This window comes from Capra hircus, chromosome 1 (genome assembly GCF_001704415.2).
Source record: "Capra hircus breed San Clemente chromosome 1, ASM170441v1, whole genome shotgun sequence".
Classification (NCBI taxonomy): Eukaryota; Metazoa; Chordata; class Mammalia; order Artiodactyla; family Bovidae; genus Capra; species Capra hircus.
Genome location: NC_030808.1, coordinates 80,323,067 through 80,340,375, shown reverse-complemented (window position 1 = coordinate 80,340,375; position 17,309 = coordinate 80,323,067). Strand labels below are relative to the sequence as shown.

The window sequence follows — 17,309 nt, the reverse complement described above, 5'->3', positions numbered from 1 at the left end:
ATCAACTCCCAAAATTTACCCAAACTCATGTGCATTGAGTTGGTGATGCCATCTAACCATCTCATCTTCTGTCGTCCCCTTCTCCTCCTGTCTTCAATCTTTCCCAGCATTAGGGTCTTTTCAAACGAGTCAGCTCTTCTCATCAGGTGACCAAAATATTGGAGTTTCAGCTTCAGCATCAGTCCTTCCAATGAACACCCTGGACTGATTTCCTTTAGGATGGACTGGTTGTATCTCCTTACAGTCCAAGGGACTCTCAAGAGTCTTCTACAACACCACAGTTCAAAATATCAATTCTTCTACACTCAGCTTTCTTTATAGTCCAACTCTCACATCCACACATGACCACTGGAAAAACCATAGCCTTGACTAGACGGAACTTTGTGGACAAAATGATGTCTCTGCTTTTTAATATGCTGTCTAGGTTGGTCATAACTTTCCTTCCAAGGAGCAAGTGTCTTTTAATTTCATGGCTGCAATCACCATCTGCAGTGATTTTGGAGCCCCCCAAAAAGTCAGCCACTGTTTCCACTGTTTCCCCATCTATTTCCCATGAAGTGATGGGACTGGATGCCATGATCTTAGTTTTCTAAATGTTGAGCTTAAAGCCAACTTTTTTACTCCCCTCTTTCACTTTCATCAAGAGGCTCTTTAATTCTTGTTCTCTTTCTGCCATAAGGGTGGTATCATCTGCATATCTAAGGTTATTGATATTTCTCCCAGCAATCTTGATTCCAGTTTGTGCTTCATCCAGCCCAGCATTTCTCATGATGTACTCTGCATATAAGTTAAATAAGCAGGGTGACAATATACAGCCTTGACGTTAGGAAGAAGAAATGAGTTAATACATAGAAGGCGCTTAGAACAGTACAAGGCACATAGTAAGTGCTCAATACGTCTCACTTACTTTTATGATCATCAGCATTGTTTTGCTAAGCTGAACATGACTGATCCGTATTATCAGTATCTTGGTGGCTTAATCCATGAGATACAAACCAAGTGGAATGTTTGTTACAGATAACAGCAGTATTTTTACAGTGGATTCCCAGATAAAGCATGAGTTGTGACTATTACCGATGTTTATATTTTTGGTAGCTAGCAACTATTTTGAAGAAGCTAAATGCAAACTTACTTACAAAACAAAAAGAGCCTCACAGACTTAGAACTAACAAACTTATGGTTGCCAGTAGGAGGGATGAAGGGAAGGGACAGTTAGGGAATTTGGGATGGACATGTACACACTGTTATATTTAAAATGAAATAACCAACAAGGACCTCCTGTATAGCACGTGGAACTCTGCTCAGTTTTATGTGGCAGCCTGGATGAGAGAGGAGTTTGGAGGAGAGTGGATACATGTATATATATGACTAAGTCCCTTTGCTGTCCATCTGAAACTATCACAACATTGTTAATTTGCTATACCTCAATACAAAACAAAAAGATTTTTAAGAAAAGAATCTAAATGCAAGTGTGTAAGTATATCTTATATACTTCCTTCCTTAATCCATATGCCACAAAAATGCATCCAGAAAATTAGATGGCTGGATTGAGTCTTTTTTCAACAGTTTCTCTTAGAATGAAGAGGTCTAACAGGTCACGTCTCAGACATTGAGTAAACAATCTCACCTAGAAGATGTGTCTCTCAGACTCATCATTAAGCAGGGTGTCTTACACTCACACTACTACACATGGTACAGGACACACTACTACAGTGTCTTATACACACATCATTACTATAAGTTATCTTTATTAATGAACCTTTATATCAGTCGTATCAGGTAGAAAATACACTATATATATATGTGATATAGCCAAGAGATAGATCAGATGACACCTTCAATGTCATACAGTAAGTGGCATGGTCTGTACTAATTCCTGAGTCAGAGTACTTTCCACTACAATACAGACATGCTGTCCAAAGAACAACACTAATTTTAACATCAATAAAATCAAGAGATCTAATTAAAATAGGCACTCCTACTTACACATCAAATCACAGCTCTGGATCATGAGAAATAGAAACATTTTTAGAATGGCTGCTATTTTCCAAGATAATGATAATCAGGAAAAATAATAACAAAAAACGAATACCAAGCAAATGGAATCCAATTATTATAGTAAGAGTTTTTCTAAGTCTTAAGGATCAAGACATTATTAGGACACAGGACATTTCATGTAAACAGCCTCCAAAAGAACTTGATACCCTCTTCTCAAACTAGCTCCAGCTCCCAAATAGACAATGTTGTAGAAGAAGCACCCCTCCATCTTGTGGTACTATGTTTCCTACTTATCTTTCCTAACATCTCTAACAAAATTAAACACCAAAATATTGTACAGACAATGATTACTTAATTATTAAATAATTACTTCATAATTATTCTGAGCACCAACTACTTTTTAAGTTGTACATGCTATTCTGTCCAGAAGAAAAGTGATCAAAGGTGTCTAAACTGGAGTGCAATTTTTGAAGTCATCTTTGTCTGTTTTAGAAAATCTTGTACCAAGTTCAGCCTCCTGTCAAAATATTTCTGGTTGCCACATCCTTTATCTCCACTCTAGTCCAGTTTCTTAGTCTAGAATATTGTAATACCACCCTGACTTCCCTCTTTCAGATCTAGTCAGAGCATCTTCATATGTGCCAATCACATTTATCTGCCATACCATCTAATAAGGTGGTTTGCATATTGCAGGCATTCTATAAATGTTCCTGAATAAATGAAATGGCTTTCTGAACTTCATTCCATTGTTTAAAACCCTTTTATGCCTTCTATTATTTAATTCCACATAAATCTAACTCTTATTGACTGATATGCAAGATTCTACATGATCTGGCTTGATCTACTCATACAAGTTTAAATATCATTATCCACACCCTGAATCTTGTTTAAGCAACTGATTTCCAGGAAACCTTAAGTCTGCTTCTGCTTCCACATCTGTTCCTCTAATGCTGTTTCAAGTATTCTGCCTAACCCTCAATTCCTATCCAAACTCTGCTCATTTTTCAATGTCCAACACAAATTCTTTCCATCAATCTTCTCCAACTACCCACATTCATGTTTTCTGAATCTTTATATATGCTTTATATATAGTGTGTCCCTGGCTCCTAGAGTTTAAAGACAAGTACCCTCGAAATAAAATTTTGTGATGGACATAATAAACCATAAGCATCTATTATATCAAGCATGTTATTAAAAACAAGATACTTCAGTACCTACAAAGTAAGAAAGAAACAATTTCAGAATAAAAGACAGTGTTCTAAGTTGACTAAATTTAGCACTACTTAAAAACACTGTACTTATTTTTAATTAAGAACTTTGACAAAAACTGGCATGAGTCCATGGACCAGCATTAGGAGTCCACTTTTGGGAAGTCTATCTGTAGAGTAGAGGAGCCAGGACCTGTATTTTTAACAAGCTCTTTAGATGATCCTGATACACAACCATCTGAAAACCACCAATATAGTGCAGAGGAGAAAATTAAAAACTAAAAGTAATCCATTTATGATTGACCTTATATACGGTCCTTCATTTAAGTCTTATATCTGCCAGTTAAACTGAAGCTTCTTAAAAGGAGAGAGTCTATTTGGGAAGGTCATGTACATACTGCTATATTTTAAATGGATAACTAACAAAAACCTATTGTATAGCACATGGAACTCTGCTCAGTGTTATGTGGCAGCCTGGGTAGGAGGGAATTTTAGGGGGAGAATGGATACATGTATTATGTATGGCTGAGTCCCTTCCCTGTTTCCCTGGAACTATCACAACATTGTTAACTGGCTATACCCCAATACAAAGTGTTCTTTTGTGTATAAAAAAAATAAATTTACTATACCAAAAAAAAGGAGGGAGTCTAATACTTGAGTATCCACTTGCTCCCATCCCCCAACCAAACAGTACCTGGAATACTGACCTTAACAAAAGACACATTTTGTCTTTTTTGTTTGTTTAGCACAATTATAAACATGTGCAGATTAATTTGGGGGGCTTCCCAGATGGTGCAGTCATAAAGAATCTACTTGCCAATGCAGGAGACGCAGGTTTGGGGCTTGGGAAGATCCCCTGGAGTAGGAAAAGGCAACCCACTCCAGTAGTCTTGCCTGGAGAATTCCATGGACAGAGGAGCCTGGCGGGCTTCAGTCTATGGGGTCACAAAAGAGCCAAACACGACTGAGAGACGGAGCATGCATGCAGATTAATTTGCTTTCCCGTGGAGTTTTACATAAGACAAGTTACTACTTACTTCTAGAAACTACTCACTTTGTTAAACGAGCTTCCTTCACAGTTTTCTGCCAGACCTGTATCTTTTTTTCCCTTTGGCTCAGTGCTTTCTGATATGCAGATGGAAGACCCCCAGGTATCTCTGTTGTGTCCCCTTCCATTTCAAATGGAATAATAAACACATAGAATTCACATGGTGGTAGGAGTCGGAAGACACTTGGGCTGCTGTTCTCTCTGCACACAATCATGGGATTATCCCAATAGTTAGGCACTGTAGCAAGGCCGGTCCTGGCCATGTGGTCCTCCAGCATCGGGTAATGGGTATGAAAAGGTGCAAAAGTTACTCTCTGGTTCCCAGAGAGAATAAGGGGGCGTGTAGGTGTCAGAATGTGAAAGATGCAACTTGTCGTCGACGAGATGGACAGACGATGGCAAACAGCAATGACTTTAACGTTGTCACAGCTGTGGAGGTGAAGAGCAGTCTGTATAGGGCCCAGGACAAAGGTGCTATTTCTGCACTTCTCAATCGTCACGGATCTGAAAAATGAGGTAAATTCCTTTGAAGAAGATTAAAAAACGTTTGACTATGATATTATTCTGTGATGACAAATAAAAGGACCAACCCCATTCTAAAGAAGATGTAACAATGTCAGAACACTATGAAGACTGCTTACCGTAAGGGAGAGAGCAGATATATAAAAGACTCGTTGCAACGATGGATCTTTACATGTGCCCCCACCAGAGTATCTGAGCTCTTGGCCAACGTTTGCTTGTAAACCTGGCTCATCACCACCATGCGGTGCATCTTTGGGGCCACGTGAGTATTACAGGCAATCTTTGCTCTCTTGGTTGTCCCTTCAACTATTTAAGAAAAATACAAATGAGATAGTTTCAAAGGAAACCCATCATCCAAATGAGCTTATACATATCTACATGTCCACATGTCTAAAATTAGATACATAACAGGTTTAAAAAGTGTTAGATCTGGGTGTCAGGTAAAGAAGTGTATGCTATACTACTCTCTGTGCTTTTCTGTATGTTGCCAAATTTTAAATTTTTTGTCTTTTTAATAAAAGGTGAAATCTACAATCCATTCAAGATTGCCTATAGATCTAAGATTTTTTTCATGTCTACTCTTCAAGTTAAGTAACGTGCCTAAGGCCATATGGCTAGTAAGTGGTAGAGTTGACGCAATTCAAATATCTTCCCCAACTCACCTTAATTTATCATCCCAACTCTGAAATATTCTTTTTAAATTGCTATAATACAAATTCTGAACTTCTCCTAAGTTACTTACCACATCCTTCCATGCATTCTATTTAGGTTCATGTCTTTACTCTCAGGATCATTACTGAGAGTACATCTTCCTCTCAGACATGCTGCCTTGCACAAACTCATACTCAAAAACTCTGTGCAGGCTGCCCTCCTAACACAGTCTCACCATGACATCATTGCTTTCTCAGGCTGTACTTCCCTGCAAGCCATCAGGACCACTCTTGTAAAGAAAACTGCCAAATGTGGAGAGGTCACATAGTACACTATTCTTCTTTTAAAACAATTCTTATTGTTTTCTTTTATTAGAAAATTAATATATGGCTACTGTAGAAAACTTTTAAATACTATAAGTAAAATAAGATAAAAATTATTTGTAATCCTACTATCTATACATTTTATAATCCTAAGAGGTCAGATGTCCTTTTTCCTCCTAGTACTTATCCTAACAATGTTTAAAAACTTACTTGCACCTATATTTCTTTTATCAACATCAACAATTATATAGTGTCTCCTGTTCATAGAAGCCATACATACCTGAGAGTCTGACCTCATGCTAGGGCAATAACTTGGTTGCATGCAAAATACTTGGATCATTATAGATGTTACTCAACCGTTTTCTGAATTTTAGCATTACAAAAATTTGATACAAAACTGCTTTTTTTTTTTTACATTTGCATGGAAACTATTTTCTCTTTATCTCTGAAACTCAGAGATTTTGAAAGTATACTCTAGTTTTTTCCTATTAATTCTGCCTGGCATTTGCCTTAGTGTAGCACCTACTTCTGAGGCCCTCTTCTCTTAAAACTTATACCTGGGCCCGAAGAAGTCATACAGTACCTGAACCTATCCTGTTAGCCATCACTGGACAATCAGAAGTAGATACCTTTGCAACCAAAGCTAAATTCTCTCTACTATGAATTTAAATTTCTAATTCAGAAATAGCTAGTCTGCCTGTGTCTATATAGCTAAAAGAACTTCATTTTTGCAACAACTCTATGAGGGTATAACTGTGGAATAGCCAATTTCTACTAAGCACAGAAAATGGGAAAGCTTCAAGGAAATCAGCATGAGAGTGAGAGGGAAAACAAGCCCAAAAAGACGAAAGTAGAGCACAGAAAGGACTAACTGAAGTTGGAGTTTCTGTTAGTTGCAACCAAAGCAAGTTGGACTAATGAGTCAACTGAGATTGTTGCTGCCTTGAGAAAAAGTCATTTACAATAGAGATGTTCCCCTTTTTCCCTTTTATAGTAGCAATATACTTGAGGTCTTCCACAAAAGATATGTGATCACTAATATACCAGAAAATACTAGGTTCCATAACCTGTCAGTCAATTTAATATAGATTAAGATATTAATAAATACCTTGGTGAGCCCAAGCCAATTTCTTCCCAGACTTGAGGCAAGCAGATGTACCAAATGGATTCCCAGTCAAGCAGGTTCTCAACCAGGCTTCCAGCTTGTAGAAAGAAAAGGTCTTAGAGGTCTTTGAGAAGCCAGTTTCCGCATGCAGTGGTTGCCACAGTGCAAGTTCATAAAGTGGATATATCTTCCTAGCTCCACTCACTGTGCCTTCGATTAGAAAGCTGAGTGCCACAACAGCTTCCTGAGAGACTAGACTACTGTGGGTTGAATGAAATGATGCAGTAAGTTGCTCTGGGTCTAAAAGCAGCTCAAGGAGATCTGACAGATGATCACAGACAAAAGCCTGATGACTGTAATCATTCCAGTTCTAAAAAATATCAAAAGAAAGCACTCTCAGCAGAACAAAGAGACTCAGTGAGATCTGAAACTTTTATATTTTAATTGTTTTATGTTTATACTTTGCCTCATCCCCCCAAAAGCATTCAAGGTGACTATACAAAACTTATAAAGATTTTCTGCGCATGTGATAGATATAAAGAGATTCTATCCTACCTAAGAATCCAAAAGTAACACTAATAGCTAAGCTTCAGTGTGTGCCAAGCACTGTTAAAGAAACTTTATCATTGTTTAGTCCTAGCAACAGTCTTAAATTAGATGCCATTACCATGCCCATTTCACAGATGAAGAAATGGAGATACAAAAAGAAACTTGCCCAAGGTCACACAGCTAGTAAATATTCTAAAACATTTCATGAAGCACTAGGTTTTTTTTAATTTACTTCTCAAATCACAGAACTAATTTCAAAATCCGATGAAAAAAGGCAACTGATCTTACAGTAGTCAGATTTAAAAGAAGTTATTACTTTGGGAATAAGCTTTGAGTTGGCGGACATTCTAATAACTTGGCTCATTCATTTGACAGATATTTTTTGAATACCTCTATGTGATATGACCTGTGTTACGTGATGAATTATACAAACTGAGTAAGACATAGTTCCTGTGCTCAAGGAATTCAGCATCTGTGTAGTGAAATGACAACATAAAGTAAAACACAATGAGATAAGACCTATAGCAGAGATCTGAAAGATGTTCTACGGGCAGGAGAGGAACAAGAACGTCATTTGGGGAAAACAAATCTTAGCGTAGTGCTGTTTGAATAGATTCTTGATGGACATTGGTAGTTTTGCAAACAGATCGGGAAAAAAGACATTTTAGCCTTAGGAAACTGCATCCAAAGGCTCATAGGAGTAAAATTACGTGCTATGTTGAGAGAAGTGAAAATTCTGGGTGGGGTGTAGGGAGCATGCTGGGGAAGTGGCAGGGGAAGGTAAAATGGTAGGTAGCATCCATTCAGCAAAAGCCTTGCTTGAAATACTAGGGTCTCTGGGCTTCATTGTGTGTGCCAGAGATTTTCAAACTATTTTGTAAACAGCTATACCATTTTCTCTTTTGAATAAACTCTCTTTTGGATGTTGGAGAACACTTCAAAGCAGAGCTGCCCACAACCTCACCTGCTCTTCCTCCCTCTTGCTGCATCTCCCTCCCCCACAGTAAGCAGGCTGGAGAGGACTCCAAAGAGTACAAGGGTGCAAACAACAATGACAGTGAGAATTCACTGATGGAGTTCTGACAGGAGATGGATACAACTGATCTGTGTTCTGGAAACTCCAATGTAGTAGGTGAGCTATAGATTAAAAGCAGGATGATCAAGAAGGATCTAATATCAGAAATAAAAGCAAAAGAAAAGACACTAGGACCTATAGAAGAAGAAGAAAGACAACTTTTTAAAGTTATTTTGGAATCAGAATCAGTAAGGCTTGACAACTAAGTAGGTAAGGGTGGTGATAAAGAGAGCATGGGTGGCTGGCTGGTAGTAACTTTCACCGGCAGAGGGAATATAAGTTAATTCAAGTGAAGGGAGATTTACTGCAGGGACACATAGTCATCTCCCAAATGGAAGTACAGGGAGGCCTCATCAGAATCGGAACTGGAAAGCCAGTTTGAACCTCTTCCTCTCCCAGGACGCTCTGCATATCTGTTCCATTCTCTTCTTTTTCTCTGATTCCCTCAGAGTTTCTAATCCATCATAACTCCAGGTGACTCAAAAATGTGATACCTGTGCTGGTCTCAATGCCACATGAGCTACCAGCTCAAATACCCATCACCAATTGGTAATTTCTTCAACTCCTTGGGGTATTGTTTGGGCCACGGTCACCATTTCAAATCAGACCAATTTCAAATTCATGCCAAGGCATAGGTTACTCTAGTCAAGTGTCCATCCCTGGTCCAGTCGGTTGCTGGGAGATGCCATACACAAACTAAAGTCAGCATATACTGGTGCTTACTACGCAACAAGTCATGTGCTATGTATTACTGAATTCTCACAGCCACTCAGAAATAGGCATTATCATCACCATGTAGAGAAAAGAAGCCAAGCAAGAGAAGTTAACTGACTTGTCTACAATCATGTGAAATCGAATTCATCAACATTTGCAAAAATGTGAACACTAATTAGGAGTCAAGTAAATGATTTGCCAGAAAATTATCTAAGTGATTTTTGTGTCATTGAAGGAACTGAAATCACTTCTCTATGTTGATTAAGACTGCACATGTTGATTTTGTTTTATAAATAGGAAAAAAAGTAAAAAGCAAAACAAAACAAGCCAGCAAATCTCTGTCTTATATAAGTTACTCAAAGTAATTTTTAATGAAGGCAATATATCTCCCTCGAAAATTGTCCCTTTCAGAGAAAGAGACCATAATTTAAACAGTACCTTATTATGACAACTGGATTTTTCAGTCAGGTCAGGAGACTGAGATCTGTGTCTGGGACTAGGCCACTCTTCCCCAATCAAAGATGTCCTCAGGGAGACCTTGTTTAACTGCTGTATATGTAAGAAGAGCAGAAACTGCAGGGTGTCCACTGAAAGCTGTCCAAGAAGAAAATAAATGATGAACCCATGTCCTAAAATGACATCAACCACTAGTCTACAACTAAGTAGATATAGTAAAAGAAATTCACAGTGTTCTGATCCTAAAAGGACAAATGCAAAAATGTTTCTAGCATTGGATACATATGTCTCTGGTACCCAGATGTAGGAGTGTCTAAAACTAATTAAACTGGAGTCACTTATCTTCTCAGAAAGCTATGTAGCATCTATGGCCATTGATATTCTCTCCCAAAAGTCATGAAGCACGTTATTTTATGAAGTATATTATTTCAAAAGTTTAAAATTATATTTAAAAAACCTTAGTAATTTGAATTAAAAAGTAGAAAGGCAGGAAATTTAATCAAGACACAGAAGTTACTTTAACATAATCATAAACTAATCAACAAAGTTTAGGATATCAGGGCAACATCTGAAATTGTATGTAATTTTTTGGTGTATGGTATTCTGTGGAGGAGTAGGCCTCAGGTTTTCATCAAATTCTTTAAAAGTGCTTGATTGAAAAAAAAATACTACTGGCCTGACAAATGTTTCTAAATCATTTCTTATTTGAAGAAGATATGGTTTGAAGCTCATGATTATCCTCATATACCCATTCCCATACACATACAATGGAGGCAAAAAGTAAAGTAATACCTCTAGGACTACAGCTATATTCACACTGATTGCCAACACAGCTCAAAATCATGAAGTCTAAGGAATTTAAAAATATGGATTCTCAGAACCACCTAAACCTAGCTGTTCAAATCAGCAGTCAACATGGAACCTCATGAATCTATGTCTTTTTTTTTTAAGTTTTTTTCTTAACTAAACCTTTTGAGGTAACTGTAGTTTCACATGCAGCTGCAAGAACAAAGATCTGATGTACTCTTCACTCAATTTCCCATCTTGCCAAACTACTGTGCAATAGTATTGACACGGTATTGACATGGATGCAGTCAGGGTAGAGAACACTTCCATCCACACACGGATCCTTCATGTTGCCTTTTTATAGCCACACTGACTTCCTACCTTCCCTCACCCCTTCTTCAGCCCCTGGCCACTTTTCTGTTCTCTATTTCCATAATTTTGTCATTTCAAGAATGTTACATAAATGGAATCACAGTATGTCATCTTTTGGGACTGACTTTTTTCACTCAACACAATTTCCTGATTTTATGCATATTAGTACTTCCATTTAATAATTATTATACTGTCATTACTTCTCCATATACCTGCCACTCCATGAGACTATGAGATCTCTTTTTCATTTTTATGTTCCTAGTAACTAGCACACATAGTAAGCACTCAAAAAACACTGGGGCTTCTTGAAGGTTTTATTCATCTCTGTATCCACAGCACTCACTACTGCACATAGTAGGCACTCAATAAATGTTTAAGGGCTGATGCTGAAGCTGAAGCTCCGGCACCTTGGCCAATTGATGCCAAGAGCGGACTCCTGGAAAAGACCCTGATGCTGGGAAAGATTGAGGGCAGGAGGAGAAGGGGGCAACAGAGGATGAGATGGTTGGATGGCACCACTGATGCAATGGACGTGAACCTGGGCAAACTCTGAGAGATAGCAAAGGAGAGGGAAGCCTGGAGTGCTGAAGTTCATGGGGTCATAAAGAGTTGAACATGATTTAGCGACAGAACAACAACTAATTATAATGCCCTTATCCTCCTGGTTGTTTGCCAAAATTTTTTTCAATTTCCAAAACCTTGTTTAGATATTATTTCATGTGGTAGAGTCTCGCTAGATGCTAACTAAATACCTTTCCCTCCTTGAGCACACAATTAGATGGCATTTCCCAGCCTCCTTTGAAACTGGATATGGCATAACTGGGTTACAATCAATGGAATATGGGTGGATTTACATATACCACTTTCAAGCCTCCCAAAGAATAGAACTGAAGGACTCAGGCCCTAGTGGGCATGGCCGTAGCAAACTGTATTTTATTTGCAATTGTTCACTTCCTCATCTTCCAAGGGGCTTACATGGCTCTACCCGTGGCCACGGGATTTCCCTACTTCCTATGAGGCAGATTCCCTCCCATCTTAATAATATCAGGCATGGACATATGACAAGGCTTTAGCCAATGGAACAAACGTAGGTGCTGTTTATGTCACATCTGAGCAAAAGTTTTAAGAGGTGTCAAAACTTTTCTCCTATTCCTTTGCTCTTCCCTTCTATCATAAGACAGGTATGACCTTCACAGAAGCTGCTTCTTCAACCTGAGTCCCCAAATGGGCAGAAACAGAGCCAGACCCTGGAAAAGAGCCTTCACTAAAGTGCAAACTAAAAGTCAAATAAGCAAGAAATAAACTCCAGTTACTGTAAGCCACTGGAATTTCATTGTTGTTTGTTTTTAACTGAAGCAAAGCAGACTAGTACAATAGTGGCTCCAAAAGACAGAAGATGCCTAGACCCCTGAGTCATTGCTTAGACAACAGCAGCCTAGAGCCTCATCCAACCAGATGCCTTATGTTGGACTGCCGCATGAATAAGAAATAAAATGTTATTGCACTAAGCCACTGAAATGCTGGACTCACTTGTTACTGTAACAAGCTTACTCTGATTAATATATTTTCCCTGTGAAGTCTTTCCTCATCACCAGAATTAATTATTCTCCTCTATTCTGTTTCTGTACTCTATGTATACTTTTACTGTACATTCTATTATATTAAATAGTGCTTTTTTAACTGAATTATAGTTGATTTACAATACTGTGTTAAATTTCATGTGTACAGCAAAGTGATTCAGTTACACACACACACACTTGATTCTTTTCCATTATATATACATACATTTGATTCTTTTCCATTATATATACACACATTTGATTCTGTTCCATTATATATACACACATTTGACTCTTTTCCATTATATATATACACATTGATTCTTTTCCATTATAGTGTATTATACGATACTGAATATAGTTCCCTATGGCATACAGCAGATCCTTGTTGTTTATCTATTTTATATATGGTAGTGTGCATCTGTTAATCCCATACTCCTAATTTATCTCCCCCCTTCACAAGTTTGTTTTCTATGTCTATGAGTCTGTTTCAGTTTTGCAAATAAGTTCATTTGTACTATTTTCTATATCCACATAGAAGTGGTATCGTATTTGTTTTTCTCTGTCTTACTTCATTTAGTATGATAATCTCTAGAATCATCCATGCTGCAAATGGCATGATTTCATTCTTTTCTATGATGAGTAATTAATATATGTATCTTCCTTATCCATTCATCTGTTGACAGACACTTAGGTTGCCTCCAAGTGTTAGCAACTGTAAACATGCTGCTATGAACACTGGGGTATATGCATCTTTTCAAATTAGAGTTTTCTTTGGATGTAGGTCCAAGAGTGGGATTGCTGGATCATATGGTAGCTTTATTTTTACTTTAAGGAACCTCCATACTGTTTTCCATAGTGGCTGTACCAATTCACATTCCCGTCAACAGTTTGGAAGGTAGTCTTTTCTCCACGCCCTCCCCAGCATTTATTATTTGTAGATTTTTTGATGATAGCCATTCTGAATGGTGTGAGGTAATACCTCAAAGTGGTTTTTATTAAACAATTTTTATTAGAGTATAGTTGATTTGGGCTTTCCTAGTGGCTCAGATGGAAAAGAACCTGTCTGCAATGCTGGAGACCCAGATTCCCACCCTAGGTTGGGAAGATCCCCTGGAGAAGGGAATGGCAACCCACTCCAGTATTCTTGCCTGGAGAATCCCATGAACAGAGGAGCCTGGTGGGCTATAGTCCATGGGGTCACAAAGAGTTAGACATGACTGAGTGAGTAATACAGTAACAGTTGATTTACAAGGTCTGTTAGTTTGAGGTGCATAGCAAAGTGAATCAGTTACACATATATCCACTCTTTTTTTAGATTCTTTTCCCATATTGGTCATTTCAGAGTACTGAGTAGAATTCAATGTGGTTTTTGATTTGCACTTCTCTAATAATTAGCATCGTTGGTCATCTGCATGTCTTCTTTGAAGAAATGTTTATTAAATAGCACCTTTTTACACACACCAGCTTCCCCTACTAGTCTATAAGCTCCATGAGAGCAGAGCTGCTAGTCTAATCATCTTTGAATCCCAGCACATAGCAGATGTACACTTAAAAATAGGCAGGTGCTCTTACTGTAACAGGTCAACAGTTCATAAGCACCCACACACCTCAATATTAGTTTTAATGTCAATGAAAATATTTCCCTCTTCCAATTACAGGGTTTCTGTATCATTATCACTTTGAAAGTAGATGGGTATGGATTGCTAAGTAAGGACTAATTCACTAAATACTGCCAAACTGGAAATGCTAAAACTTAAATGGTGCTTTGGGAGAACATGGTCATTAAAATCTAAAACTTGCACACTCTACAGTTAGTATAAAAATTTTAAATAGTTTATTTCCCAAAGTAACTAAACACACACACATATACATATAAATTCATACCTGATTTCTTTGCTTTTCGACTTCATCCTCAGACATGCAGTTGGACAGAATCTCAGACCATTCCAGGCGCTCCTCTGGTGTCTTCATTGCAAGACTATCAAACATTTCAAAGTAAAGCCATGCCAGATCCTTAGCTAACTGCAGCTTCCCACATACAATGTGCCTCCATGTAGACCAAGACAGGCGTGGGTAACCTCCCTCTATGGTCCGTGTTCGCACATAGGTGGATATCTTCCTGAGATAGTGAAGACTGAACTTGGAAGGAGGGGGAATCTGCAAGGCACCCACTATAAAGGGTTCTGCTTTCACCCAGAGGAGAACTCCGGACTGATCCATATTATCTCTAAGGACATCTGCGTGAAAAGGCTTCTTTGCATACCTAGGAAACAAAGTTTCTTTACAAACTAATTTGAAACAAAACTCATTTACACATTTTCTTGTAAGGTGACCTCTCCCTTAACTGTTTTTAAATGTACTGCTGCTGCTGCTGCTGCTAAGTCACTTCAGTTGTATCTTACTCTGTGCGACCCCACAGACAGCAGCCCACCAGGCTGCCCCATCCCTGGGGTTCTCCAGGCAAGAACACTGGAGTGGGCTGCCATTTCCTTCTCCAATGCGTGAAAGTGAAAAGTGAAAGTGAAGTCGCTCAGTTGTGCGCGACTCTTAGCGACCTCATGGACTGCAGCCCACCAGGCTCCTCCATCCATGGGGTTTTCCAGGCAAGAGTGCTGGAGTGGGGTGCCATTGCCTTCTCCATTTAAATGTACTAGGTCAGTTTAAAAAGTGAATAGATTTTTTGGTCAGATCTCATCATAATCTATTTGAGCAAGAAAAAAATGTGATAAAACCATCTGACTTGTTCAAAGTGGTTGTTCTAGGAAGAGTATAAATGCTTGAGGTATGAGATAGATGCCTGCTCAGGATAAAGAAAAGAAGAAATGGAAAAAAAGAGCCATCCTATCACCAGAAATCTTGCTCTACCCTGAGGGCAAACACTAATCAAAATGAGAGGAATAACATTCCAAAGTCCAATCACTTACATATAGAGGATGAGACTGATTAAAGATTGGGTGTGTTAGTTGCCCACATGAGTGCAACATCAAGCACTAGCACGAGGTGGCAGACAAGAACGCTCATGTAAACATAAACTGAAAAAACTGACCAAGGAAATTAAAGCACCTTTATTCTCCGTAACAGTTAACCTGCTCTGGCATATTCTATTGTCCTTAGTTCAGGAGCAATATTTTTAGATTTTGTTGGTTCATTGCTTGTTGTAACAACAAGACACCATTTTAATGGAATATTTATTAAATATCTAAAAATGGAAGGGGAGGAAAGCATCCATAGGCCTACCACCAAAGGGAAACTGGTTAATATTTTACTGAACTTCCTTCCTTTTTCTACACAGGTTTTTGAATGTTCATAGTTGTGATAATACTGTATATTTTGCATTGTATAATACAATTTTTATTATTTTAAAAGCTGAAAAAATATACTCCAGTTTACTCAACTGTTCTATTTTCAGACACCTTGTAAATTTAAATTTTTTCACAAAAACAAGACAGACAAAATAGTGAAGCTGGATGATGAGCACATGGGGGTTCACTTACCTATTCTACTTTTATATATGTGAAATTTTTCTACGATAAAAAGTTTAATGTTTTCACTTTTATAAATAATGCTATAATTACCACCTTTCTGCATATATTCTGGCTTGTGATTAATTCCCAGAGAAAATTTTCAAATGTGCATTTGTGAAATGAAGTAATTGACATTTCTCAAGTTCCTGCCATATATGTCCACTGCTTTCCAAAATGATTATATAAAATTTTCCATCAGTTGACCAAGCAATGGTTTTCATCGAGCACGCCTCAGCATTAACCTTACTTTAAAAACCTTCATTTTATGACTGGATGAAAAAAAGTGTTACTGCTATTTTTGTTTGGCACTTGATTCTAAGAAAGCTGTGCTTCTTCGGGGAATTCTCTGCTCAAAAATTAACCGACATAAATTACATGCATATTATATGCCAGGTAGCATTCTAAGTATTTCATGTTCTTCACCTCTTTCATCCTTACAATCACCTAGAGATACATATATTATCCCCATTTTCAGATGAGAAAACGGGGGCTTAGAAAAGTTAAGTGAGTTACTTACCTAGAGTCACATACTTGAGTTGGCAGAGAACCCTGGATTAGAATTCAAGTCAATCTGACTTCAGAACTGAGCTACTTACAAATATATATATTAATACTTTAGGAACCCAGTTTTAGGAGAATCTGGAAAGTGGGAGTGAATCCAGAAGAGAATTACCAGAATGAGTGGCCCCTTAAACAGAGGGCCACGTAAGGGCCAGGTGAAGAAACATGGAAGCATGAACCCCAGAAAGGGTGTGAGAGGGTGGATGACAGCTATCTTCGAACTCTCTGAGTAAAATCAGACGATGCAGGTTCTGTGAGGAAGATCTTGGTCCGCTCCAGTATAGTCCACCTGTCTCTATAGAGAGCAATCAAAAGCTCAATGGAGACGAACCCTCTATTCTAACCACGAAATTCCGGACGGCTAAATTCATAAACATAAACGGAAGCTCCTTTCCGTTTCAAAAGCTTCCCTGGGATGCCTGGGATCCTGGTTTTTCAGGAAGGGAGACCAGCGTGAGGCCCAAGGCCGTCCTCCCGAGGCTTCGCCGCCACCTCATCCGCTGTCCAGGGTAGGACGCGGTCCAGGTTGGGAGGCGGGATGTGCAGCCCGAGAGCGCCCCGATCAGACTTCGGGAACAGAGAAGCCCCAGGTAACAGGGTCTGTACAGGACCCAAAACCTGGCGAGCGCAAAGGCTGCCTTCCCAGCCGGAGCCTGAAGCGAGATGGTCCCTCTCCTCCCTCCCTGGCGTGGGCCCGCGAGCGGTTACCTGCGAAGGCAATGGGCCGTTCCACCGGACCTCTCAGGGCGCGGCCGTGCCTTGCGCGCCAGACCGGCCCAGCGCTCGTCGCCCAGCTTCTGCGCAAGCGCGAGGTCTCGCACCACCGAGACCTGGCGTAAGACATTGCTAGAGCAG

The 17,309-nt window shown here is 38.9% G+C and overlaps 1 protein-coding gene across 3 annotated transcripts in view; it reads right to left on the bottom strand.

Annotated features, from left to right (window-relative positions):
• TBCCD1 (TBCC domain containing 1) overlaps positions 1–17,309 on the bottom strand; it is a 28,200-nt gene that overhangs the window by 7,610 nt on the left and 3,281 nt on the right. The window contains exons 1-6 of one of the 3 annotated variants that reach the window (XM_013963915.2): positions 17,163–17,250; positions 14,254–14,632; positions 9,632–9,787; positions 6,859–7,225; positions 4,896–5,082; positions 4,261–4,758 (exon numbers count right to left, since the gene is read on the bottom strand). In XM_013963915.2, coding sequence (XP_013819369.2) covers positions 4,261–4,758; positions 4,896–5,082; positions 6,859–7,225; positions 9,632–9,787; positions 14,254–14,589 — 1,544 coding nt within the window. In that variant the 5' untranslated portion in view covers positions 14,590–14,632; positions 17,163–17,250. Of the gene's footprint in view, positions 1–4,260; positions 4,759–4,895; positions 5,083–6,858; positions 7,226–9,631; positions 9,788–14,253; positions 14,633–17,162; positions 17,251–17,309 lie in introns of those variants that run through there. The other 2 variants (XM_005675163.3, XM_013963912.2) reach the window with 2 other exon arrangements.